The sequence below is a fragment of the Phocoena phocoena genome, chromosome 13 (assembly GCF_963924675.1).
Source record: "Phocoena phocoena chromosome 13, mPhoPho1.1, whole genome shotgun sequence".
Classification (NCBI taxonomy): Eukaryota; Metazoa; Chordata; class Mammalia; order Artiodactyla; family Phocoenidae; genus Phocoena; species Phocoena phocoena.
Genome location: NC_089231.1, coordinates 66,306,703 through 66,332,453, shown reverse-complemented (window position 1 = coordinate 66,332,453; position 25,751 = coordinate 66,306,703). Strand labels below are relative to the sequence as shown.

Genomic DNA, 25,751 nt, shown 5'->3' with positions numbered 1-25,751 from the left:
AGGCTTTATAGCCCACAAAGCCTAAAATAATTACCATCTGGTCCTTGACAGAAAATATTTGCCAATTTCTGATTTAGAGGATAATTCTTAACCACTTCCTGGCTCCGGCTGGTGGGGCAATTCTCAGGGGCAGTAGACGAGAGATGACCCCACCAGAGAGGCAGTACCTAGAGGCTTCTGTGCCTGAGAACTGAGTCTAGTCCCCTCCGTTAGCTTCTCACTTAATTTTTCGGTGTAGCATCTATTCCTAAGTCTTACTGGTTGGGGGCAGGTGGTGGCTGGTAATTGCAAGCTGCTTCTTGCTGCATTTCTCAGTATTTAGGGTGCTGGCAAAGACTTATTGGTCCTTTTTTTTTTGGCAGTTCATTGAACCTGATGTAGGAGAGCAAATTGGTTCTTTTAGAACCAGGGGTGATTTTGTCTCCTAGGGGACGATTGGTAATACCTGGAAACATTTTTATTTGTCACAGCTGGAGCAGAGGGCGATGATAAGGGGTTCATTACTAGCATCTGGTGAGTAGGAGCCAGGGAGCTGCTCAGCACCCGAGGACGCACAGGACAGTCCCCACAACAAAGGCTTATCTGGCCCCGAACGGCGATAATGCCGTGGTTGAGATGCCCTGTTTTATTTATTTTATTATTATTATTTTTTACTGTTTATTTATTTGGTTGAGCTGTGTCTTAGTTGCAGCAGGTGGGTTCCTTACTTGTGGTTCTCCAGGTCCTTAGTTGTGGCATGTGAACTCTTAGTTGCAGCATGCATGTGGGATCTAGTTCCCTGGCTAGGGATCAAACCCGGGGCCCCTGCATTGGGAGTGTGGAGTCTTAACCACTGCGCCACCAGGGAAGTCCCGAGATACCCTGTTTTAGAAGGAGTGATTTTTCTATCATCCAATAGAGTATCTGATAATATAAGGCTCCATTCTGGAAGTACTCGAGAACCCCATGTAAGAGGGACTAGGAGTCTTAGATTTTTCCAGAAGTGCTCTGGAAGGCTTGCTGTTCTCTCCAGATTTTTGCTGTGGGGTGCAGCCTCTCTAGGTGGGCAGGTCATAGTCCTGCCCTCCAGGCCGTTTAAAGGGAATGAGACAGATAGAAAACCATGACGTGAAGCAAAACCTGGCAGCTCCCAGGCAGGGGTCAGAGACCCAAAGTAGAGAGACAGTTTCTGTTTGGGGATGGGGGCAGAGTGAGTCAGGGAATGTTTCACTAAGGGAGCAGCATTTGAAACACAGCGTTTGTAGCCTGTGGTGGTGGGGAAGGGGCGTCCCAGGTTGGTGGGGCACACAGACAGTTTTAAACACACAGGGTTGACTCGGCTGGAAACAGAGCCGTGGGTGAGCGTGGATGGGGCAGTTTGAGCCAGAGCTCCGGTGCCGCGAGTCGGTTCTCAGTTTGGTAGCTCGTGGGGAGGCTTGAAAGATTTCAGAGTAACGGAGTGATGGGATTGGAGCTATCCTTTAGGAAGATGAAGCTGGAGTGCTCACAGGTAGGGTGTGTGTGAGCTGGGGGGTCAGTGGGAGCCAGGCAGTGGGGCAGGCACGCCTGAGGGGTCGTGGGAGTCGGCAGAGGGGAGGCCACAGGACGAGGCCTCTAGAGGTGAAGCTGGAGAAGGGAGCTTCAGATGCACCTGAGCTGTGAACCTGGGCAAATGGGAAGACTGATTGCACCTGCGACACGTGCGAGTGAGGAAGACTGGGGGCCAGGAGAGCTGCTTGTCTCTAACCGTGCTCTCTCCCTTCTCCCAGCCCTGAGGAATGATGTTGACTCTTTACTCCCTTGGTGGGGGTTTTCTTTAGTGTAAATCTTGTGGTTTGAGTCAGGTCCTGGTCCCAGGGGTTCACTGTGCACCTTGGCCTCCCGTGGCCTCAGTTTGGGGCACAGGAATACCCCCCCAAAACTGGCTCCGATAGAAGGGGGCACACGCCAGCAGGGTGGTCCCTGGACTCCTTTAGCTCCTCAACCAGGGACTAGTGGGGACTGGGAATGAGAGGAATGGGTAGGACCGTGCATGTGAATAGCCTGAAAGATTTTTTTTTTCCCTTTGGTGTTAACTTTTAAATCTCCTACAGGTGTCTGTGGACCAGACGGCCACCCCGATGTCGGACAGCACCAGTCTGGGGGTGAGCACAGGCCAGTCCGTGGACAGAGGCAACAGCCAGACCTTTGGGAACTCGCAGAGCTCAGCGGAACAGGGCTTCCCCTCTGCAAACTCCAGTGACAGCAGGTGAGACTCAGAAAGGCCAAACTCATGCTCCTGGGCAGTGAGGCTGGTCTGACCTCAAAGGCTGCAGAGGCCGAGGGTCCGGATCCCAGGCCCAAGGTCTGACTCGGCCATAAGTTATATCTGGGAGCCCAGACAGTCAGTCCTCACCAGCACCTTTCGACAGGGCTAGCGGTCAGTGCCCTGCCTTCCTCACAGGACAGCTAAGAGGTTGCCGCAGAGACACAGAGAAGCATCAGGCACTGTGCAGGAGTGGGCTTTGGGAAGGGGGCCCAGAGCGAACCCGTCCTGCTGCACGGGCGCCTGTGGCCCGATGCCTTGCCTATGTCAGGTGCAGTCAGTCCACGCCACCCGAGGAAATGGATGAACAGTGAATGGGTCGATTATCGTGCCCAATGTGGCTCTTTTCTCTTCTTTCTTTTTTTTTTTATTTTGGCCGCGCTGTGTGGGATGTGGGATTTTAGTTGCCTAACCAGGTATGGAAACCGTGCCCCCTGCAGTGGAAGCGCAGAGTCCTAACCACCCGACTGCCAGGGAAGTCCCTCCGTGGCTCTTTTCTTGTTCCTGAATAACCAGGGGGAAAAGAAGCTGCTTGGAGCTCATTTGCTGGAGGAAGTGCCCAGCTTTTAATGCTGTTGTCAAATCTGAGAAACTTCTTTTTTATCTCCTTCCCAGCTGCGTTTGGTTTATCGTAATTCTGCCCAGTCTGCTCTTGTTCCCTCACTGCACTGACTGAGTGGTCCTCAGCTAAATGGTCTAAGAGACATGACTTTGGACCTTTCACCTGAGCGCAGAAGGTCATCTGAGGCAGCTCACCTGGCTGGTCCCCATCAGCGGCCACGCAGTTTCCTTTGCATGTCACACATCCGGTGCTGGATTTACCTGCATCTCGTCTATACTGGCTGGTAGAGGTGGTCAGTTTGGAGGCGGCCGCAGGCCTGGCCTTGTCTGGCCTCTGTCGTCTCCCCAGGCCCACGTCCCTGCCAAGTCTGGCAGACGCTTCGGCTCCGGCAGCCCAGGGCACAGGAAAGGCGTGCACTTCTCTGCTTCCTCGTTGCTCACGTGGCAGGTTCTCTTCTGCTTTTGGAAGAGGAACTGGGAATGTTTAGGCTGGAGATGAGAAGGCCAAAAACAACACGAATCAGGACCAATGACTGAATTACAGAGAACACACTCCATCTCACGATAAAGAGCTCCCAAGCAGCTGGTTCTGCCGCTGAAGATGTTCACACAATGGAGCGGCCTCTGTCCAGACTCTTGTCGCGAGGACTCAGGCATTAGTTCACTTCCAGGGTCTTTAAAGTCTTCTTTAACCCTGAGATTCTGAAATGCTCCAGTGGGTCCTGGAACTGCCTCGTAGGAAGAGGAGGCTGGGACTGAGGAATGGGAGGGGTTTAAGGAGCTTCCGGATAAGCCCCAGGTTTGGTGTGATGGGTGGCCCTGTGTGTCCCATGCCCAGTAATCTGGGCTCGGTCGCTGAGTATTAAGCATGTTTAAGGGACCATAGTACCATCGAGGAAGAACTCGGGCAGCAGGTGACGGAAAGATCTGGGCGCTGGAGCAGACAGACGGGATTCAAATGTTGACCCTGACGCTTCCCAGCTCTGACCTTCACCAGCTCCTTTTACATCTCCAAGTTCCAAAGGGTGGATGTTACTGTTACTGTGTTTAGTATGGTCTACAATTTTGGACTTTGTGGGTGTCAGTCCCATGCACAGTATTTTACATACACTAACCTCACAGCAACCCTGGAAGACAGGAACAGTATCATCCCCAGTTTTCAGATGGGGAAACTTAGGCCAAGAAAAACCAGAGGCCCTCCAGCTGATGGTGATGATCCTGGGATTCTGCGCCCTGTGTTCTGACCATGTTACCTAGCGTTCTTTGGTGAGATTAAATGATGTGATGTGTGAAAGGCCCAGAGCATTCTTCTAGAGAGATTTCTTGGAAGGGGTCAAGCCTGACATATTATTCAGAGGGGAGATGCTTATTAAAGGAAGCAAGTTTGGACACAAAACCACTTTGAATCCTTTTTTTTTAAAAATGTATACACGTTGGAAGCAGGAACCCCCCTGTGATATATCTCCAGGATGTAACCATCCAGAATTTGCTTGAATGCCTTCAGTGTCCATATCAGCCTGGTTTCCAGCTCTGTAAGAAGCAAAGCAAGAGGGTCAAGACTCGGGAATTTCACTCTGCTTCTCTGTGTTACAGCTCTCAGCAGTTGGCGGCCAGCTCCTTGACGTCCTCCTCCACCCTGGTGGAGATCCTGGAGGCCATGAAGCACCCCTCGTAAGTGGCTTCTCTCATGAATGAGTGCAGGGGTGGGAGGATCCCGTGGCCCAAGCTGGGGTGGTGCTCAGGCAGCGTGGTTTGGTGGGTGTATACCTGACTACTGCTCAGCAGCTGTGAGACCTTGGGTGAGTTACTTGACTTCTCTGAGCCTCTGTTACCTTGTTTGTAAAGTGGGATTATAATGGTTGATTCACAGGATCGATGTGAGGATTGAATGAAATAATCATGTAAATTACCCAGTGTAACGCCGGACAAGCATAGGTGTTCTCTGAAGGCCAGGTTCTCTCCTCCCCCTTCTCCTTTTCCCCTGTAACACCTTCTTTTGTCCTGTCGCAGGGACTTCTCTGAGTCTAGGATTAATGTGGAGAAATTGAGCTGTGCGGATCCTCACTTCAGATATCAAATGCTTTAGTGGGGGTCCCTTCTTTTTTACCTTCTCTTTCTGCTTGTTGCCGCCTTGGAACTCAGGACAGGAGTCCAGCTGCTCCCGGAGCAGAAGGGCCTCTCACCGTGCTGCTTCATCAGTGCAGAGGTGGTGCACTGGCTGGTGAGCAACGTGGATGGGGTGCAGACGCAGGCCATGGCCATCGACATCATGCAGGTGAGACCACAGAGCGGGGGCCCTCGCCAGTAACGAGGTCGCCAGGTGGAGTAAGAGTCTGTTTTTAGTCAGTGTGAGGCCTGTCTGGGATCAATGAATCATAGAGCAGGTCTTGGTTCGAAAGGCGCTACTTTACCTTGACTTAAACATCGGGCATAATCTGCCACCGGAACTGAAATGTTTTGGGCAGAATCTGTGCCTTTGAACCTTGGGGGAGTCTCTGTGAAGGATCCCCAGGCAGCGCCCTCCCTCTGCCTCAGCATCTTTCTGGCACCCTGCGCGTCCTCTGTCGAGCACTGGGCACTGCAGAGTGGGGTCCACACCTCATTCGTCCTCTGCCCTGACCAGGCCCCCCGAGCGCAGGCCATCCCTTACTGTGCGTTTCCACGTCACCAGTGCCCGCCGTGTTGCTTGGCACATGGTAGGCACTGAGCAAGCACTCGCTGAATTTAATGACACTGTTCTGAACTGGAATTAAACTCGAGAGAAGGGGAAAGGGAGAGGTCGGTTCACACCGTACTGTCCACACAGAGGCCCCCATGGGGAATCCGTGCTGTTTGATCAATACTTGTCTCTATAATAAAATTATTAAAAACATGCATGAGAATTACATTTCGCTAACCATTTATTTCTGGAGAGAGAGGAAGGGGAGTGAGACATGGGAGACTCCACAGAGATTTTTTAATTTTAATTTTATTTTATTTGGCCGCACTGCACAGCTTGTGGGATCTTAGTTCCCCGACCAGGGATCGAACCCACACCCTCGGCAGTGAAAGTCCTGACCACTGGACTGCCAGGGAATTCCTGAGATTTTTTTTTTTTTAAACAAAAATCTCTGAAGTCTGTATAGCAAAAAGTTAAATTAGTTGAATTTAGCTGATGGCATGACCTGGATTTTCTTTATACTTTTCTGTATGTTTGAAATATCTGATGATACTGTATTATGCATTTGCATTTTATAATATAATTTACGCCAGGCACAGCATTTAACACAGCGCAGTCGTCACCGCTAATGGGGGTGGAGAGTGGGGCTTGAGGGCTGCACCTCTGAGATGTTCCCCTGCAGGAATTTCAGAGCTTCGTTGTCTCTCCTTCTAGAAAATGCTGGAAGAGCAGCTCATCACACACGCCTCTGGTGAAGTCTGGCGGACCTTCATATATGGCTTCTATTTCTACAAGATAGTGATGGACAGAGAGCCTGAGCGAGGTGAGGCGAACTGTTGCCCGTGGGGCAGGTGTTTCCTGGTGACATGCTCCATTAAATGACGGTGCTTCTCGGGCTCCTCACGTGATGCTGTCCCCTAAGCTGATGGATCCGTCAGCCTCCTTGAGCATCTGTACTTACTTTGAGCATCACCAGAGTGACAAAGGGTTTCTTAAAGCCACAGTACATTCTTGGTGAGCACAGTGTGGATGGAAGATAAGCCTAAAAGAGGCTGAGGGAGATGATAAGGAAATGCCCGCGGCTCATTTGCTGGTCTCTGTCTTTACTCACAGCGCCCCCGACCCCCACCCAGTGCAGGTGGGTCTGAGTATAACATGACAGCTCTCATCTAACTGAGAGCACTTATTACTTGCTGGGACTTCAGACTCCATCTCTTCCCCCAGGATGACTAGCAAGCTTTCCAAGATAAATTTCAAGTATTTTGTTTTTTAATGAATAAAAGGAATTCCCAGAAGGGGAGCAATTTCCAGCCTGGTCAGAGCTGCAGGCACCCAGGGTTCCGACCAGCATCTCCAGTCCCTCCTGAGCACACAGGGACCTTGGAGGGGAGTGACTCCTACCCTGCAGACAGACGGCTTCTCTACCTCTGGGCTTTGGGAATACTCCATCAGATGAAGTGGCTGATGCCACTCACTGGCGCTCTTATCCAAGCATGTATTGGAAGTGGATCCGTCTAGGTTTTTTCCTCGTAGACACCAAGTGTGTCCATCACTCCTCTTCCCTTAAATTCTGAGTTTGACCAGTAGATACCCACTTTACCTTCAAGGTGAAAAACCCCCAGTTACTGTCACATGCTCTGAAATTAGAGGTCTGAAACTGGGGATAAAATATTTTTTTAGTTGAAGGAGAGGTTGCATAACATAAAACTAACCATTTTAGTTTTTTATTTATTTGGCTTTTTTTTTTTTTTGGCCGTGGGGCACGGCTTGCGGGATCTTGGTTGAATCTGGCTGGGCCACTGCAGTGAAAGCACTGAGTCCTAACCACTGGACCACCAAGGAGTTCCAAAAACTAACCATTTTAAAAGGCAGTGGCATGGAGTATTCTAAGTGTCATGCAACCACCACCTCTATCTAGTTCCAGACCTCTTCCATCGCCCTGAAAGGAAACCCCGTCCTCATTAGGGCTCCCTCCAAAACTCCTCTTCCCCCAGGCCCTCGCCACCACCAATCAGCTTTCTGTCTCTAAAGACTGGCCTGTTCTGGACATTTCACCCAAGCGGCCTCACACACTCTGTGGTCTTTTGTGTCTGGCTCGTTAGCATTGTGTTTTCAGGTTCACCCGTGTTGGGCGTGAACCGGTGAGAACACGAGAGCTTGTACTGAGGGCTCCCCCCTCCCCTCTGCCCTTCCCAGTGGCCGTGCAGCAGCCCACTGCCTGGCACACGACGGCGGTGGACGACTTTGCCAGCTTCCAGCGCAAGTGGTTTGAGGTGGCCTTCGTGGCCGAGGAGCTCTTGCACTCGGAGATCCCTGCCTTCCTGTTGCCCTGGCTGCCCAGCCGGCCAGCCTCCTACGCCAGCAGGCACAGCTCCTTCAGCCGCAGCTTCGGGGGCCGGAGCCAGGCGGCTGCGCTTTTAGGTAGGTGCCCAAGCAGACGGAGCCCGGGGACACACTGGTGGGTGGCTGAGCAGAGGGGCAGCCAAAGGGGCGGTGCCACGGGAACCAGGGTTAGGGCCCCCGTGGCTGTCACACTGTGACTGTTAGCACCGCGGCTCCTGTGCGGCTTTCACCAGCCTAGTGGGTCAAGCTCATCATTGTCCCAACCAACCAACAGGGCTCAGCAGTTGTCAGATCAGGGCAGGACACCAATCATCCATGGATAGGAGGGGACAGACGGTGTGGCCACTTTTCCCAAGAGGCTCAGGACACAGGGGACGTGAGCTGGTGCTCACTGCTGGTTTAGCTCTTGCCAGAGGCTGTCCCATGACTGCAACATCCTAGGACCTCAGAAGAAGAAGGGACCTCAGAGGTGGTCCACTCCAGGCACTCACCCTGTGCGTGACCCTCCTCTCTGCCCTCCCTCCCCAAATGTGCTTACCCCATCAAGGGATGCACACCGGGATTCTTCTTTCCCCTCCTCGGTTCCTGCAGCCCTAAGATGGAGTGAGCACCTGCTTATTGAACAGTGGTGACCTCTGCTCTCAAGGACCGGACTGATGGGTCGAGATGTGAGCGTCTTTAGAAAATGCGTGCTCTAGGCAGGGCGTCGTGAGATTTCCCTCAAAGGCAGGTTGGAGAGACCCTCAAAGCTCTCTGGATGGAGGGAAGCAAACGTAACATAGGCCGAACTCCAGGGAAATCCCCCATTCTACTTGGTTAGCCCAGAAGTGCCCGGCTAATTGGAATTCTTGCCTAGCTGGTGGAATGGAAACGTTACAAGTCATCACAGTTTCCAGATTCTCAGAGTTGCTCAGGGCCAGTGTGGCCAGTGCTCTGTGTGAGAGGCAGGGGACAGACCCTTCTCACCAAGGTCTCCACGGGAGTGTGTGCAGGGTCCCAGCCCATGTGCTGCACTTACCCCTTGGTTAGGGTTACTGCTTCTGGAGGCTATCTTGACAGTCTCTATAGGGACATCCTCATTTCCAGAGTCTTCTCCCGCAGCCGCTGGTACGACCCTCTTGTGACTGCCATCATCTGAAGCTCAGGATGAGATTTGTGTCATTTGGTTTAGCTTTGGTTCTTAGTTACTTTAAAAAGTGTGGTCAAAAAGGAAAAGCGTATGGGAAAATATGTCCAAAAACGAGGAAGAGTAGGGGCAAAGAGATTTATGTCTACAGCGGGTAGTTTATCAACCTGGGGTATTGTTCACCCTGTGCAGGGGTGTCAGGAGGGTCAGTGGTTCTGAAACTAGGCGGAATCTTTCATATGTGCATGTTTTCTGGGAAAACATCCACTTACTAGGTTTTCAGTGGCTCCCATGATTGTTATAGCGGAATTTTACTCCATTGGCTTCCTTTCCCACCACCCCTCCCACAGGAAGTGGGTTTCTGTTCCTTTTAAACCCAACACGGCATTATTACAGCTACTTCTCTCCAGTAACACCCCTCCCACCTCTGTGTTAGGACATGAGATCCTTCTTCCCAGCATTTTTTCAGGTTAGAATATAGACTTTTACTGTATTGTTTACTTAAGTGAAATTGGTCTATCTGTAGTGTTGAGTCGTCTTCTCAGAAAAAAATCAAAAGGACATAGAAGGGGAAGAAGGCCTTTGTATCATTTATGACCTGCTCCCTTTTTCGTTCATTCATTTTGATGTGTTCCTTTTTAGACATTCCTAATTCTCAGTTGGAAGTTAGCAGCAGAAAACTGTTTTGAAATGCCTGACGGTGGCACATGGTCCTGTCTGGCTTGGTCTGTGGTGGCTCCACTTCCCCACCCCTGTCATCTTGTGTCGCTGAGCCGTGAAGTTCAGGGGATCCGAGACCCCGGAAGAGGCAGCGCTGCATCCCTTGAGCCAGTCCCATGCCTTTTACTTCTCAGCCTTCTCTTGCAGCCCACCGGATCTGAGGCTCAGAAGGGGCTGTAGGGCACCTCGGTCCAAACCCTGATGTTTGAGTCTTCCATAGCAGCCCTGAGGAGTGGGGAGCCAGCCGCTTTTTGAAAACTCCCACCCACGTGGCACTCACTCCTGAGATCGCTCGTTCTGTCGATGGGCAGAGCTGGTTGTTACCTTTACCTTCACTCCCCTCCCTGAGATGCTGTTCTTTCTCCTCTTGTGACACCGATCCTCTCCTCAGGTCTTTGACAACCCATCTCTGTGACACGGGTGAAGGGTGCTCAGCCTGGGTTTGTCCTTATTCACTGGCCTCGCTATATCTCCCTATCCCAAGGGGAACAAGCTGGTCCTCGTGGAAGTCGAGAAGAGATGCAGAGAACTGGCCAGGGGCTGCACCTCAGCTGGGCTCACACCATTGTCAGCAGCCTCAGCCCGCAGCGTCTGCACTGTCACCTCCCCTATTGAGGAGTGAAGCCAGTGGTATCTTGAGCCCGTAACCACTAGGCTGAACAGTGCGCTTCCTCTGGCTTCCTCAGACCAGCCTGTTCTGAACTTGACGTGCCACATGGGAGAGGAGACATGTGCAAGGTCACTGCTGGTGTTTTCTGAGTGCCCTTTCTTCTGTGACTGGGGCTTTTCACCTACAGAGAACACACTGTCCAAGCCCAGAGAGCAAACTTCCTTCCTTGAGTTTGGGCTGTTCAGTAAAGGGTTCCTCTGGCGGTGTCAGGAGTCAGGAGCACGAGGCAGAGACAGAAACTCGTTTTGATGAGACTTTTAGCACCAGAGCCACCTAGTTCTTTAGGCTTAAGCAGCGTCCATGGGAGTCTTAGGCAGACCTCTGATGGAGCAGTGGTGATAAACCCTTGGCTTAAACTGGGAGGAAGGAATAACAGGAGCAGGAGGAAAGGAGGAGAGTCACAAGGGAGGGTGGCCAGAGGAGAAGGCAGGAGGGGAGTCCGAGAGCCCTTCTCATCCATGTTTCACTTGACCCTCCCCTCTTCTCTGCAGAGCAACTGGACGGGCGCCCTCTCAGTTTGCAGATGAGGAGCCAAACCAGGAGGGGTGGAGCAATGTTCTCAGGGGTGCAGGGCTTGGACGGCAGGGCTTAGGTCTTCCCAGTCCAAGTCGACAGCGTCTCCCACTTTGCACGTTCTGGTTTTGAGAGAATGACAAGCTGTGTACCTCACAGCTGAGTGTTGGTCTGCCCGGGTCCCGTTCAGTGTCCGAGCGGCAGCTCCACTGCCCCCCCAGCACAAGTTCATTCAAATTGCTGACTCAAGAGCCATTACTTGTGTGTGATAAAAGCCACTCGGGGCTTCTACCTGCAGAACCCAGAACTAAGCTGACTGCCGCAAAGAAATGTCACTGGGTTCAAGGGGGCAGGGGAGAAAGAGGGTCCGATCGTAGTTTGCGGAAGCCCCACGTGTGGCAGTGCCCAGCCAGGCGGGGCAGAGCCCTGATCTTCTTACTTCTGAGCCAGCTTCGGGCCTTTAGTCTGGTCAGGAACTTGACAGTCTGACCCGTCTCTAAAACACCCCTGTCTTGGTTGAGAAGGATTTCTGAGCAGGAGCCCAGATTGGATGAGCCACTTTGGCACTGACCTGACATCCTTGGGCAGCACACGGTTGTTGGGACAGAGCGTTAGCCTTCATTAAGAGGTTTCATTTCTTGAGAAACGATTATAGAACTATTGCCTTCCTGGGTTGAAACCAGAAAAGCAAGACCTTCTCCTTGCTGTGGTCCGGGCTGTGTGTCCCATCATGTCCCTTCGTGGTCACTGGAATTGGAAGATCTGGGGCTCAGCCTGGCTGAGGTTCTGACTCTGATCTTGGCCAAGACGTTTTTCCTCCATGGGTTGCTGTTTCCTCATCTGTAAATCAGGAATTGGATTAGATTAGGGGAAGTGAACTATGGTTTAACCAGCCACATCTGGCCTGTCACCTGTTTGTTCATTTGTTTGTTTTATAATAAACTTTATTTTTAGAGCACTTTCAGGTTCACAGCGAAACTGAGCAGAAAGTACAGTTTCCATATACTCCTGGCCCACCCCGCAACCTGCACACATGCACAGCCTCCCCTGCTATCAGCGTCACCACTGGAGTGGGACATTTGTTACAATCGACGACCCTACACTGACATATCATTATCACCCAAAGCCCATGGTTTCCCTTAGGGTTCACTCTTGGTGCTGTGCATTTTATGGGTTTTGACAAATGTATAATGACATGTATTCACCATTATTGTGTCACACAGAGTAGCCTGACTGCCCTAAAAATCCATTTGTTTTTGTAAAGTTTTACTGGAACACAGCTGCGCCCACTCGTTTAGGTAATACCTGAGGCTGCTTTTGCACTATAACAGCAGCATTAAATAGTTGAAACAGAGACCTTGTAGCCTGCAAAACCTAAAATATTTACTACGTGGACCTTTATGGAAAGCATTTGCCGAGCCCTGGACTAGCTGATTTCCAGGAAGCATCTGGAGTCTGCAGTTTCACATCTGGATGCTCAGTTGTTTTCTCTTCCTCCTCACCCCCTGCCTTCCTTTCCCTCCCCTCGGCCACCAACCTCCCCCCATGCCATGTAGCTGCCACTGTCCCAGAACAGAGGACCGTGACCCTGGACGTGGATGTGAACAACCGCACAGACCGACTGGAGTGGTGCAGCTGTTACTACCACGGCAACTTCTCACTGAACGCGGCCTTCGAGATCAAGCTGCACTGGATGGCGGTGACCGCCGCTGTGCTCTTTGAGATGGTGAGACTCCCTTACGTGCGGCCAGGCCTGGGCTCACCTGGCAGACGGGCGCGCGGGTGCTCGGTAGAGATTCACGTCACTCAAAAAATTTTCACTTCAGGCTCCTATTACCTTCATGTGGACCGTTGGATTAGCCTCTTTCAAAATATTAAGCATAGTGAAAAATTCAAACAGTCGAAAAGGGTATGTAGATCAGGGTTTCTGACCCTTGGTGTGCTACTGACACGTAGGGCCAATGGTTCTGTCATGGGGGGGCCCGGCCTGTGCTTTGTAGGATGTTGAACAACATCCCTGGCCTCTGCCCACCAAATCCCAGTAGCGTACCCTCCTGTGACAACCAAAAATGTCTCCAGATATTGCTGATGTCCCCAGGGAGGGGAGGCATTGCCTCCAGCTGAGAATCACTGGTGTAGAGCAGAATGTAACCCTCTCTCTCACCCTCACCCTGTTCCCTGGGACTTCCATCTACTGCCCTGCCACTTTGCTGGTACTTGCAGAGAGATTCTGTGCATATAGAGGCCCTGTTACTTTTACTTTTTTTTTTTTTTAACAGACATAGGAGCTCAGAATATTTACTATTCATGTTGTGCTTTTCCTATCACCTATATATCTTCTGTATCAATAGAAATAAGTCGGCTTCGCTGTTGTTGTTTTTTAATTTGTTTTGCCTCATTTGGGGGGGAAAGTTTTTAAAATAACATTTGTTTCTTAAAAGTTAACATGTGTGTAATAGGAAACTAAAAAACACAAGAAGTAAAAATCAAAGTCATCTGTAATCACAAGTATTTTAGAGTCTGACATGTCCTTCTAGGTCCCGTTTGTGTATCTATGCAACTAAGCATCCATTTTTATGTAATTAAGATTCTACAGTTATGTATCATGTGTTTTGTTTTTGTTGGGCTGCACTGTGTGGCATGTGAGATCTTACTTCTCCAACCAGGGATCGAACCAGCGGCCCCTGCAGTGGAAGCACAGACTCTTAACCACTGGACCACCAGGGAAGTCCCTGTATCATGTTTTTTTTATACACCATGAATATTTACCATTTCAAAGTTCCAAAGCTACCTGAGTATTTTGGTAACCAAGAACATACTACATCAGCTCAATTTGGAAGACACTGCCTCATTATTTTTAAGAGTATTTTAAGAATACTCTATTGCTTGTTTGTATCATAGTTTATCTACACAATCCTCTGATCGTGAATATCACTGCTATTAACTGGTTCTCTACAGGGGTGGGGGAGGTGTGTGGTTGTGACCTGTTAGGAGCATTTGGCATATCTGGAGACATTTTTACTTGCCCCAAATGGTGGGGGTGCCCCTGGGGTCTAGCGGGTGGTGGGGAGACCAGGGATGTAGCCCATCATCCTATAGCACAGAGCACAACACAGCCTCTACGGCAAAGAATCCCCCAGCCCCAGTGTCTCGAGTGCCAAAGCTGAGAAGCCCTGTTTCGGTTGGTCTCCTGACTGTTTCTGCTTCTCGTCCACCCTGGTCCAGCTGCCCCATCAGGTCACTCATTGCTCCTGGCCACCCCCCGTCCCAGGCTGTGTGTCTAAAATAAATGCTCCTTAGCCGAGCTGTCAGTGTCTTCCAGGAGCCTTCGTGAGCCATCTTTACGGTCTCCTACTCTTTCTTATATGCTCTGTCCTTCAGCCCCAAAGAGTATTTCTCTGTGGCTTCAACTGAATCCCACGCCCCTCCAACACTGGTCCAAACATCTCATTGCACAGCTGAAAGCAGCTGGAAAGTTCAAAAACAGTTTGTGAAGAGCCTAGGAGATGACCAAAGGGAAAGGAGCACAGCGTCGGCTGGCAACGTACAGGTTTTTTTGTCCGGGGCTCAAAAGCCTAGTTTTATCCCCATAAGACGTGGAAGAGATTGGTCCACGTCTCTGTCTGCCCAACCCCTGTCTGCCTCCAAATGGCATTACTGTCTTTGAGGACCCCTCCCATGGAGACATTCCCATCCAGGGAACATTGTTAAGGTCCAAATCAAAAAAGACACCCAGCTGCCCATTCCGCTCAGCTTGCAGGGGACACCAGCTCTTCCCCAACGGGTCAGCGCTGGGATGACCACTCCCTCCAGCCAGAACTAACCCTCTGGCCCAGTGCGATAGCGTCCTCCTCAGAAGCCCCACCAGGTGACACTGTCTCAGAACCACACAGCCACAGTGTTCTCTGTCACTCACACACGCACACACACACACACACACACACACACACACAGATACAGTTATAATTTGGTGGGAAGAAGAGTATTTATTTCCTCAGAGGAGTTTAGCATCTATCTTTTAAAAAGTACACTTTTCACATCAATTCATGTAAAACCCACTGAAAGCTGCTCATTTTTATCATGATTTTATTAAGTTTTTAAGAATCTCAAGTGTAGGTTAATTATTATTTTAAGGCCATGTCCACATTTGTTATAAACCACATTTTATTTAGATAAATATTACATAAGCCTTAGAAATTACTTGGTCAAGCAGAGACCTTGGTGTTTTGGTCATGGTTAGGAGTGTTCCTGGGAGAAAAGCTAAGAGTGGGGAGGTTTGTCGTTAAGCCCCAGTAACTTTTATTCTCGGTCAATCTTCAGACAGATGGCGTTCGGGAGCTTGCAGAGAGCAGCTCTCATTCTGCGAGGTCAGCGCTTGTCACTTTTGGCCAGAGGCCACCATGATCATCTTGCAGCCCGCGTCTTGTCCCTCTCAGCCAGCCTGAGTGCATTGTTTTCCTATTTGATACCTTGGACTTAGTAAATTTTTGATAAAGGACAAAATTAGAAGGACTTAACCTATATGTTGTGACTTTCCTCCAACATCCTATGGAGCAAGAAGAGGCAGGACATAGGTCTCTGTAGCCTGTTCCTCCCGAAAGAGCCCCTGAAGTTGCAGAAGCTCAGGCTGTGAGGAGCCATGCGCTTACCTCCCGGTCTTCCAAGGATTCACAGGAGGTTCAACGGTGTTTCTTCCTCCCAGGGCGGGTCTGGAGCCGGTGGACATTAATCAGTGAACCTGTGGATCAATACGCAGGCCATCACTCCGGTGGCTTCGCTTCTCAGGAAGTTACTTCTCTTGTCAGAATGAACTTGGAGGTGACGCTGTGTGTTTCTGTGCTTCCCACCAGGTCCAAGGTTGGCATCGCAAGGCCACGTCCTGTGGCTTTTTGTTGGTGCCAGTTTTGGAGGGTCCCTTTGCGCTGCCCAGTTACCTGTATGGCGACCCGCTCCGGGCCCAGCTCTTCATCCCGCTCAACATCAGCTGCCTGCTCAAGGAGGGCAGCGAGCACCTGTTTGACAGTAAGAGACACCCCTCTCCGGAGGGCCTGTTACCCGCGTAGACCCTTCCGCCAGGGTCGCCTCTCTAGGCGCCTGGAGGCCAGCTTTTTTTTTTTTTTTTTTTTCAATTTGGTAAAATGGAGGCCAGCTTTTCACGGGCTAGTGAAAAGAAGGAGCCTTGTAGACAGGGGGCTAGAGGGTTTTGTTTGTTTTTTATAAATTTATTTATTTATTGGCCGCGTTGGGTCTTCGTTGCTGCGCGCGGGCTTTCTCCAGTTGTGGCGAGCGGGGGCTACTCTTCGTTGCAGTGTGCGGGCTTCTCATTGCGGTGGCCCCTCCTTGTTGCGGAGCACAGGCTCTAGGCACACCGGCTGCAGTAGTTGTGTCACTCAGGCTCAGTAGTTGTTGCTCGTGGGCTCCAGAGTGCGGGCTTAGTATTTGTGGCACACAGGCCTAGTTTCTCCGTGGCATGTGGGATCCTCCTGGACCAGGGCTTGAACCCGTGTCCCATGCACTGGAAGGCGGATTCCCAACCACTGCTCCACCAGGGAAGTGCTGGGGCCAGAGTTTTAATCCTGATTCTTTACTTAGTGGCTGAGCAACCCTGGGCAAGTCACTTAATGTCTCTGAGCCTCAAATGCCTTATTCCTGAAATGGGGGCGACCAGAGCTGCCTCACTAGCTCAAGAAGACCCTCGTAAGGCCTGGAGGGGACGGTGGGTGGGAGAGGGCGCTGTGCTCTGTAAATCTCGAGCAGCACCAGGCTTCTCCCTACACCCTCCTCTCTCCGCTCCAGCCTTACTGGTTTGGGCGGCAGGAATCTGATCCTCACTGGAGGCTTGGATCTGCTGCTCCACGAATAAAGGCCAGAAATGGGAGGCATTGAAAGCAAAAACAGGACACAGTGTGCTGTTGTGCAAAGCTGAGATGCGTCAGCACCTGGAGGACGCGGGACCCCCTCAGAGTGCTTCCCCAGAATGGAGACCATGGGGCCGACCCCACCCGCTGCTCCACCCTCGTCCACCAGACTCTGAGGGCAGGTGTAGACAGATGGAGGGATGAGCTGACTTCACACAGCACGGACTTTTCATCACCAAGCACTCATTTCAATGAGCATGTAATTAGCTCCTACAAAGCACCCCATGAGCTCATGGATGATCTTTTTATAACAAAAAGCTAGAGTCGCTGCTGGTGTGTCAGAGCCCTGTAGACTCTCAGGCGTAGAAATTATCAGTGTGGAGAAAAAAACTTTTGAGGCGAAGGAGATGATTTTTCCTGTGTTCTTATGAGTCTGTGCTGTGTTTGGTGGCAGAGAAACGGCCCCCCCACCCCCGGGGTGCAAAGAGCTTTTGTTCCAAAGGCCCACCTGTACATTCTTTATATCTTGGAAGACATTTGTGTATAGACACAGTGTTTTAAGTGATAGTTGGGGTTCCAGGTGAGCCCCACGGCCCCTGGCGGCTGAAGATCCTGGGATCTTTAGGGTTTACAAAGCACCCCCCAACCCCCCGCACACACACGTTCTCATTTACCCTCACGATGTGGCCGAGGGGGGACTGTTTTTTGCCGTCCTGAAATGGCAGGTGATTATGTCTGCATCTGATGACTTTAAGCCAGGCACCGCCTCCTACTGCTGTTTTTAATATGTTGAGGGGAAGGTTAGATCTCCCCCCATACCACCCAAAGACTCTTCTGGGGTTTTCCACCTTCGCTGTAACAGCACAGGGGTGCTCGCAGGGCTGGCACTGGAGGACATTTCTGTGTGAACCGATGGTTTTCCCTGCCAGTCGTAACCCAGTCTTCGAGAACAGCATCCTCTGTTGGTTGCCATGGTTACAGCTGAACGAAAAGAGTCCTAGTTGAAAGGAATAAGGACTTGAATCTAAAAATCAATTTTCTTGCTTCTGTGCCACCTCTCTTCCTGTTATCTCCCATTCTGATAACAGGGAATTCAAAATCTTAAAAATCTGACAAGAATACGCTGTCTGTTTTTATCTGTTAAAGCCAAAGTCTTTTCTCTTTTCTGCTCTTTGGTTACCCAGAATCCTCAAATCTAACCTAGATATAAAATTCCAAATACGGAAAGAGCAACAAAGCCCCTGCAGGCACCCCTGGCCTCTGGGACGAGGTCTCGTGTGGTTGCTGCCCCAGCCCTCCACACCTTGATCCCAAGAGCAGCCCCGGCCTGTTGCCTCTGCTGTGTGACAGCTGCCTCAGCCCTGCCACCTGCTCACCCTGCTCCTGTCCTCACACCAGCCAGGCTGGAGCACGAAGTGGGCGGTGGGGGCGGGCATTCACCTGCTCTGCCCCCTCCCTTCCCCTCCCCTCCCCAGCTGATCACGTTTCCAAAAATCATTTTATATTGATTTGCTTCAATTTCCCCACCCCTAAAATGGAAGATTGGGATTTTTTTTTTTTCTCCTTAGAAGTAAATGACATTCATTTCAAGCTTATCTTTTGGTTGTATTTTAATATCCTGCTCCTTTCCGCTTTTGGCACAGACGGTCATTAGAATGAGTCTTATACCAAGTTCTAGTAGCTCACACTGGTCGCTGAGGACTCATATTCCTCTCCTTTCTAGACCCTGATGAAGCTTGAGGGCTGTCACTATCTTTAGGATAGCCCTCCTTGGGGTGGAGGCTGGTCTTTCTGAAAGCAGGTGGTGTGAAAAAGCAGAGCTCAGGCTCAAGGGGGGGAGCATTGCCAAGAGTAGTGAAGGATACCCAAGGCTGGACCCAGGGAGATTTGCAAATCTTGGAATCACAACTCGGCATTTACTCTTTTTTCCTTTTAGGCTTTGAACCAGAAACATACTGGGACCGAATGCACCTTTTCCAGGAAGCCATTGCACACAGGTTTGTCCCATAGCAAGAGGGAAGCATGGGGAGGCATCAGTGTTTGTCTCAAATAGCAGTTACCACAGCGAAGCCCAGTTCATTCCCTTTCTGGGGAGATGGACCCAGTCCACCAGTGACAGATTCACTGCTTATCTCTGACTAGTCCCTCTGCCTTGGTTTCAGAGATGAGCACCACCTGTCCAGTTCCTGGAGCTGTAGTTTTTCAGACTTGCTTCCCTCTTCTTCCAGTTTGTAGGAGAGCAGAGAGCTCTCTCCTCAGCCTCCTACAAGACCTGGAGCCAAACTCTCCAAGAAATGAAAAACTGTAGAATCTGTCAGGAGCCTCTTGACACATATTGAGAAGACAATGAATGGTTAAAAAGCAATAGATACGTTCAGTAGATATTTACTGGTACCTAATATGTATACCAGGGAGAGCCTTTCCTAGGCTTAGCTGTATCCCCCAGGCCGGTCCAGCTGTGTCTCTAGAACATCACTAACTCAGTGTCCGGTTGCTGCCTTGTGTTATTCATAGAAAATCAGAGCCTCCTGTGCCTGCTTCAGTGTCATATCATCTTGTTCAGGCGCCTTCAGCTGTCCCCGCCCCACCTGGCACACCCCTCTCCGTGCACAGCCCCCCACCAACCGCAGGATAAAGTCCGGACTCTTCAGCCTCCCCCACCCAAGCCGGCCCAGGCCTGCCTTAGACCTTACTCAGCCCTTTTCTTCGATGCTTGGTAAAGGCTGTGAAATGAATGCCAGGGGACCTGACTTCCTCTGTCCAGGAGGAGGGGGTGCGATTCGGGGTGGTCAATGAAGAGGTCGGTGGGAAAGGACTTTGATGTGGGAAGCGGACAGGCCTGGTTCACCTACCTCGGCCTCCACCGGCATCTGGCTGAGGAACCGTGAGGTGCTTTGCCTTCGAGTTCTCCCCCTTCACAGGGTTTGTTGGGAGGGTTCCCTGACGTTCCCAACACCTAGTAGGGCCCCAGGAGATGGTAGTTATTATGAGGAAGACGAGTTTGTCAGCAGGTCCTGCTGATCCACGCTGAGTAAATAGAGAGCCTTGATCGGAAAGTAGAGAGGAAGAAGGGCAGACTCCAGAGCCGTTCCTGCATGTGCTAGAACCAGCTGACAGTGATGAGCTGGCAGTGCCCATCAGCTGATCTGTTTATGCGTCTGACTTCACATGTTCTTCAGTAAATAATTATCAAGTGCCCGTGTAAAGCCGGCAGCTTCTGTAGAGAATGCAACACAGCACCTCCCTGGAGCTCAGTCCAGGAAGGGAGACAGGGTTTTCCCTGCTATAGTTCTGCCTCATCACAGGCTTCATTACATAAACCCCTCAGACTCAGGGCAGGGGCCATATCTGCCAATGCATCCTTTACAGCACTTAGCGGGTAAAGTGTAATAAATGCACTTTGTGGAAATTAAAAAACCAGGAATAGAACAAGCCATGGATGAAAAATGGTCCCTCCTGCCTGTTTCCAGAACACAGCGAGGCAGGGCTCCAGCTTTCCTCGCCTTAAGGAAGGGACTCCAGTTATGATATTTCTCAATGCAAAGCCTTTATTGAGAACTACTGTGTGCTTAGTGTGGGGGAACAGAGGAAGGGGAGAGGGGCCCGGCTCAGCAGAGTTAAGATAAGGGCCTTCCCCGGGGGAGCTGACAGTCTTGGGGGTGGGCGCGGGGGGGAGAGCTGATGCGATGGAGTGGGGGGTGGCTGGGTGGAGATGAAGGCTGGATGAGGGAGAGCTGGGCAGGTGAGAGGCTCTCAGCACCCAGAGAAGAAAGGGGGCCGGGATGGTGGGAAGTGGTGAGGACAGTGAGAAGCAGCCTGAATGTTCCACCTGAAAGAGACTTTCCAGATCCCTTGGCTGTCGGACAGTCGTGTTAGCCTCGCTCCCGCAAGCACGCCCCTCGCCCCCCCGCCGTGTCCCTGTAGCCCAGGGGGCCCTCATCGGCCTGTCTCCCTGTCCTTCCCTTAGGTTTGGGTTTGTTCAAGATAAATATTCTGCCTCTGCTTTCAACTTCCCTGCTGAGACCAAGCCTCAGTACATCCATGTCACAGGTGAGGCGCTCCAGGCGCAGTGTGGACGGGGCGGGGTCTGGGGCGGCCGAGGTAGGACCGGGAGCCCCGGAGTGGGGGGCGGGGGGCTGGCCTGGGCACCCTCCCTCCCTCCTTCCCGGAGCTGTGACCTGGCCCCTGTCCCCACAGGCACGGTGTTCCTGCAGCTGCCCTACTCCAAGCGCAAGTTCTCAGGGCAGCCACGGCGGCGCCGCAACTCCACCAGCTCCGCCAGCCAGAGCCTGTTCTGCGAGGAGAGGGTGGGCTACAGCTGGGCCTACAACACCATGCTGACCAAGACCTGGCGCTCCAGCGCCACCGGTGACGAGAGGTTCGCTGACCGGCTGCTGAAGGACTTCACGGACTTCTGCGTCAACCGTGACAACCGGCTGGTGACCTTCTGGACGAGCTGCCTGGAGAAGATGCACGCCAGCGCCCCGTGATGGGCGGGGGGGCGAGGGGCCGGGGGATACTGTCCTGCTGCTGATGGTACTCGGTGGGGTCAGGCAGGCTGGGGTGGTGGGGGCTGTGGGTGCTGCTTGGCCCCCGCCAGTCTCTATCCGCTCCAGGAGGAAGACTGCAGAAGCCTCTGGCACCCGGGAGCAGGTGGGAGGGCACCCCTGTGCACGTCCTCAGCAACAGAGTGGCTCCCGTGAGCGTCCTTTCCTCCACCGCCCGCAGGTACTTCCCGCCCAGGAGGAGTGTGCAAAGGATGTAAGATAACTTTGTGAAATAATGTACCATAGGCTCACACCAACTGTATATACCTGTACAGAGCAGTAACAGGAATAAACTGGCCCGTGTGGCATCTCTGTCCCCAGCCTGGTACCGGGCAGCAGCAATCCTGTCTTCGGCTGGGCAGTCGTGCCCTGTCGCTGGGGCCTGGGAGGCCGATGAGGCGGCCACAGATGCTGGGGAGGACTCCAGAATTCACTTGGGGGTCTGGCTGTGAGTTTACTGAAAGGTTTCTCTTCACGGGCCCTCGGGCAGGAGAGGAGAGTTCCGGGCAGGCCTCATGAGCAGACAGGACGAGGTGCTGGGATCCTGCGGGCCTGGTTGTGGGAGGCGAGTCTTGCTAAGTAGGTGAGCCTGGCATGACGCACAAATGTCGTGGCATTCCGAAAAAAATCCAAGGAAGCCTCTGTTGACTCTGGCTGAGGTTAGGACCCACTGCTCCATGGGATAAGACTCAGCATGGTCCTCAACCTCAGCCCCGCCCTCACTGGCCAGGGGGTAGAGGGTGGGGGGACCTGACAGCTCCCACCACTTCCCCGCCCGCGACTTGCCCTCCACCCCGAGTTAATCACAAGCCCTATTGATCTACCACCTCAATGGCCTGCTAGTCCGTACCCCTCTCCCAGGAGCCCTGCAGCCGCTCTCAGCCTGGCCCTCACCTCTTCCTCCTCCTGCATGGCTAGGAGCACCTCCCACCTCGTCTCTGCTTTCCCTCCAGGCCCTTCTCCACTCGGCAGTCACCACTCTGATTGTTCCCCCCACCTATTTAGACCTCTTTGGTGACTTGAACTTCAAAACTCTTAGACATAGCTGCACAATCTGGTCCCAGGCTTCCTCTCCAGCAACCAGGAACATCAGAAACTCTTTATGGGCTCAGACCCTTTGCACACGCTGTTCCATCTGCCTGGAACACTCCTCACTCATCCTGGCCGTCATCCATCCGCCCTCAGCTCAAAGGTCCCTTCTCCAGAGAAGCTCCGTGGGACCCCGTCATGTCTTCCCACGGCACCTTGCCCTCCTCCCACCACACGCGGCATGTGGCAGGGGGCTTGACTATTTTGTTCATCCTTTTTTCCTAAATGTTTGGCCTAATGGAAGATGCTGGAGAAGTGGTTGTTGGCCCAGCGCATGGGGTGAATGAATGAGCTCTGGGCTCGAGGGCCAGGCACTGGGTGTCCCGTCTGAATCTCTCCCTCACTCCCTGGGCTTCCAGCTTATTTAATGGAGCCTGTTTTCTCCTCTGCAAATGCAGGTGTTGATGCTGCCTGTAGAGATTTTGAAAGAATAGGTCTGTTAACGTATGTGAGACCGCACTTGCTGATTCCTGGCATGTAGCAGGTCCTCCATAAAAACCCATTTTCTTTTCCTTTTTCGCCTTCCCTTCCCTCTGCTGAATCTTTGCTCCTTTCTAAGCATCAGTGTCCTTCCCTTATAAAATGGAAGGCTGTCTCCCAGGGTGGTTGGAGGATCTAAAGACAGATGTATATGAAAGAGCTGACTTACCAGCAGGCAGTACACAAATGCAGGCTGCCCACCCTCATGTCCCCAGGCCGGGAGTCTTCATGTGCTTCTGAGCCAGCTTCCTGAGTCATTGTGTGGACACGGCAGCCGCTGGCCCATTCAGATCAGGTCACCCACCGCCATACCTGTGATCCTTGGTGTCCTGCGTGTAAGGCCAGCAATCGCCCCTGCTTTCTGCCCTCTTCCCTCTTCCAAAGATGACCCGGGAGAAGGCTCAGAGAATGATTTGGTGGGAGAAGGGGCAGCTGACAAGTTAGAATCCCGAGTCACCCATCCTTGGGAGCTGGGCGTGAAACATGTGCCCTCGAACTGCTCCCCCTGCATCCCTCCTCCCGCTGCTCCACACCTCCTTCCACCCACTTGTCCAAGACCGAACCTGGGAGTCAAACTCAGTCCTCCTCCATCAGACTCCCACCTGTCCCTCAGGCCCGCCCACCACCTCCCTCCCTCCCTGCTGCCCAGGTGTGGAGCCCGGCCTTTGGGGAGGGCACGGTTTGATTAGACTCGGAGGACAGGTGCGGATCGCAAGGCCACCACCGGGTGTAAGGATGTGATAGCCGTTAGTTGGTGGAAAGAGAAAAGCAGTGGGCTTGGGCCCAAGAGGACCTGGCTTTAAATTCCAGCCCTGCCATCTCTTAGCTGTGAGAACCAGGGGTGGTTCTGTCTCTTGAGCCTGTTTCTTCCCCTTAGGGATGGTGTGGCCTCAGCTTCCTCCCCAGCCCCCACCCGGACACACAAACCTGCGAGCTCGCCTCTGAGTGTTTCTCTTTTTCTGTGCTTGTGACACTGTCATTATTTGCTGACCCGTTTCAGCTCACTTACTGGGACTTTCTTCTGGCACATTCTTCAGCTAATGAGAGAAGAATGAGTTGGTGAGATCAAGGGAGCTGGTGCACGCTGCAGGGCCCCTCACGGGGTCCAGCATGTAGGAGGGACACAAGAACTGTGAGAAACACCTTGAAGGGATCCCCGGTCTGGCTTCCTAAATTGACTCCTGGAAGGCACTCATTCGTGTTGAGAATTGACGCCATTGAGTCCCCAACACATGCGTGACATGCCTTGGGTCACCCCACTGCAGGTGGAGATGAGGCTGGTCCCATAAGGCAAGAGCCCCAGAGCAGGAGGTTCTTGGACATCTGGTCCAACCTCTTCATTTTCTCCCAGATAAGACAGTGACCTGCCCCAGGCTCAGGGTGGGACCAGCAGGAGGACCCAGGACCTCCGGCTCCCGGCCTAGTACCTTTCTAGGCACCGGATCCAGATTTCAGCAGAGCCACTTGCCAGCATGTGACCCTGAGTGAGTTACTGCGCCTCTCAGAGCCCTGGTTTTCTCATCTGAAAAATGAGACAATAATACCCTCGTGGGGTTGTGAAAATTGCCTGAGAGAATTCGCATAAAGAGCTAAGACGGTGCCTGGAAGGTTGTGAGCCCTTCCTAAACATGAGCTGTTATGCCGATGGTGATGACTGCCTGGGACTCTGTGAACCCCAGGGGATTAGAGATGGGAATGACCACAGAGGGCAGGAATGGACGAGGCAGTCTTTAAAGAGGAAGGAGCCTTGGGCCTTGTAGGATGTGTAGGAGTCGGTGTGGTCAAGAGGCTGCACTCCTCTAACAGCTGTGGCTGTTCTGCCTTATCTGGGTCCCAAGAACTTCTGCTGGGAAGTTTCCTCTGTTGGCAGAGGTGCCGTGTTGCTAAGAGCAGGAAGAAGGGCCTCCTGGCTCCTGCCCACTGGGAACAGGGTTGTGGCCCGAGGCTGGCAGCTCTGGAGACATTTCTCAGTTCTGTGGTTGTGCTGGGGGCAGGTGGATGCACACGGGCCCCTGTACACCTGGGGCGGCGCCAGTCAGCCTCCTGGACGTAGAAATGAGTCTGGGGTAAGGAATCACACATGTGTGGGATGCAGAAAACATGATGGGGAAAGAAACACATCCCTTTACCGAAGGAACGAGAAATCAGCCAAAGGGGCTTCAAAGCAGAAGGAGCTGCGTTAGTCCCACCCATGATTCCTCAAGGCTCCTGTGCCTAAGAGCTGCTTAAATCACAGATTCCACAGCCTACCCCAGAGATTCTGATTCAAGGGGTCTGGACTCTGCGCTGTAAACAGATGCTCGAGTGACTCCGGTCTTGGTGGTCCATTTGAGAAACCCTGCTGCAGAACCCCTCTCTGGGATTCTTCCCTCTTACTTTACACGCAGGCCTAACCAGCCTGGAAATCTGGTTCTCAGACCAAAGCAGAGCAGAGGTCGCCACACACCGGAAGGCAGAGAACTCAAGAGCAGGGTGAAACGACAAGTGACAGCACGATGGCAGCAGGGGTGGACAGAGAACCTCCCAGGGCACGGGACCCCTACAGGCACGGGACCCCCAAACGATGGGCCAACACTGCCAAATTCTATGTTGGAGAGTCACGGAAGCCCGTCTCCCATTTGTAGGAAGAGACCCATCAAAACAAAATGGAAACTTCAGGTATTACGAGGAACAAGTACACAATACACACCTGAGACACCACGAGGTTTTGCTAAAGTGGAAAGAGTGGGAGAGAAGACTGAATAGTTTCAGATGCATGAAATAAAAATGGTTGCCCCATTTCTCGAGCGTTCCCTGTGTTCTGGGCAGTGTAGCATACTTTACATGCCTTTCCATCTTGTAATCTTTGGCGGAGTCACACCAGATGTGGGGTAGGAGCCCCAGGTGGCGGAGCCTCAGGCC

The 25,751-nt window shown here is 52.2% G+C and overlaps 1 protein-coding gene across 8 annotated transcripts in view; it reads left to right on the top strand.

Moving 5' to 3' along the window:
* Positions 1 to 21,224, top strand: part of DEPDC5 (DEP domain containing 5, GATOR1 subcomplex subunit) — a 91,084-nt gene extending 69,860 nt beyond the window's left edge. For all 8 annotated transcript variants that reach the window (XM_065890540.1, XM_065890545.1, XM_065890542.1 and 5 more), the window contains 10 exons: positions 2,073 to 2,227; positions 4,439 to 4,516; positions 4,988 to 5,120; positions 6,219 to 6,327; positions 7,701 to 7,925; positions 12,433 to 12,602; positions 15,727 to 15,898; positions 18,671 to 18,731; positions 20,702 to 20,784; positions 20,932 to 21,224. In XM_065890540.1, the coding sequence (XP_065746612.1) occupies positions 2,073 to 2,227; positions 4,439 to 4,516; positions 4,988 to 5,120; positions 6,219 to 6,327; positions 7,701 to 7,925; positions 12,433 to 12,602; positions 15,727 to 15,898; positions 18,671 to 18,731; positions 20,702 to 20,784; positions 20,932 to 21,224 (1,479 nt within the window). The remainder of the gene's footprint in view (positions 1 to 2,072; positions 2,228 to 4,438; positions 4,517 to 4,987; positions 5,121 to 6,218; positions 6,328 to 7,700; positions 7,926 to 12,432; positions 12,603 to 15,726; positions 15,899 to 18,670; positions 18,732 to 20,701; positions 20,785 to 20,931) is intronic.
* Positions 21,225 to 25,751: the final 4,527 nt, after the last annotated feature.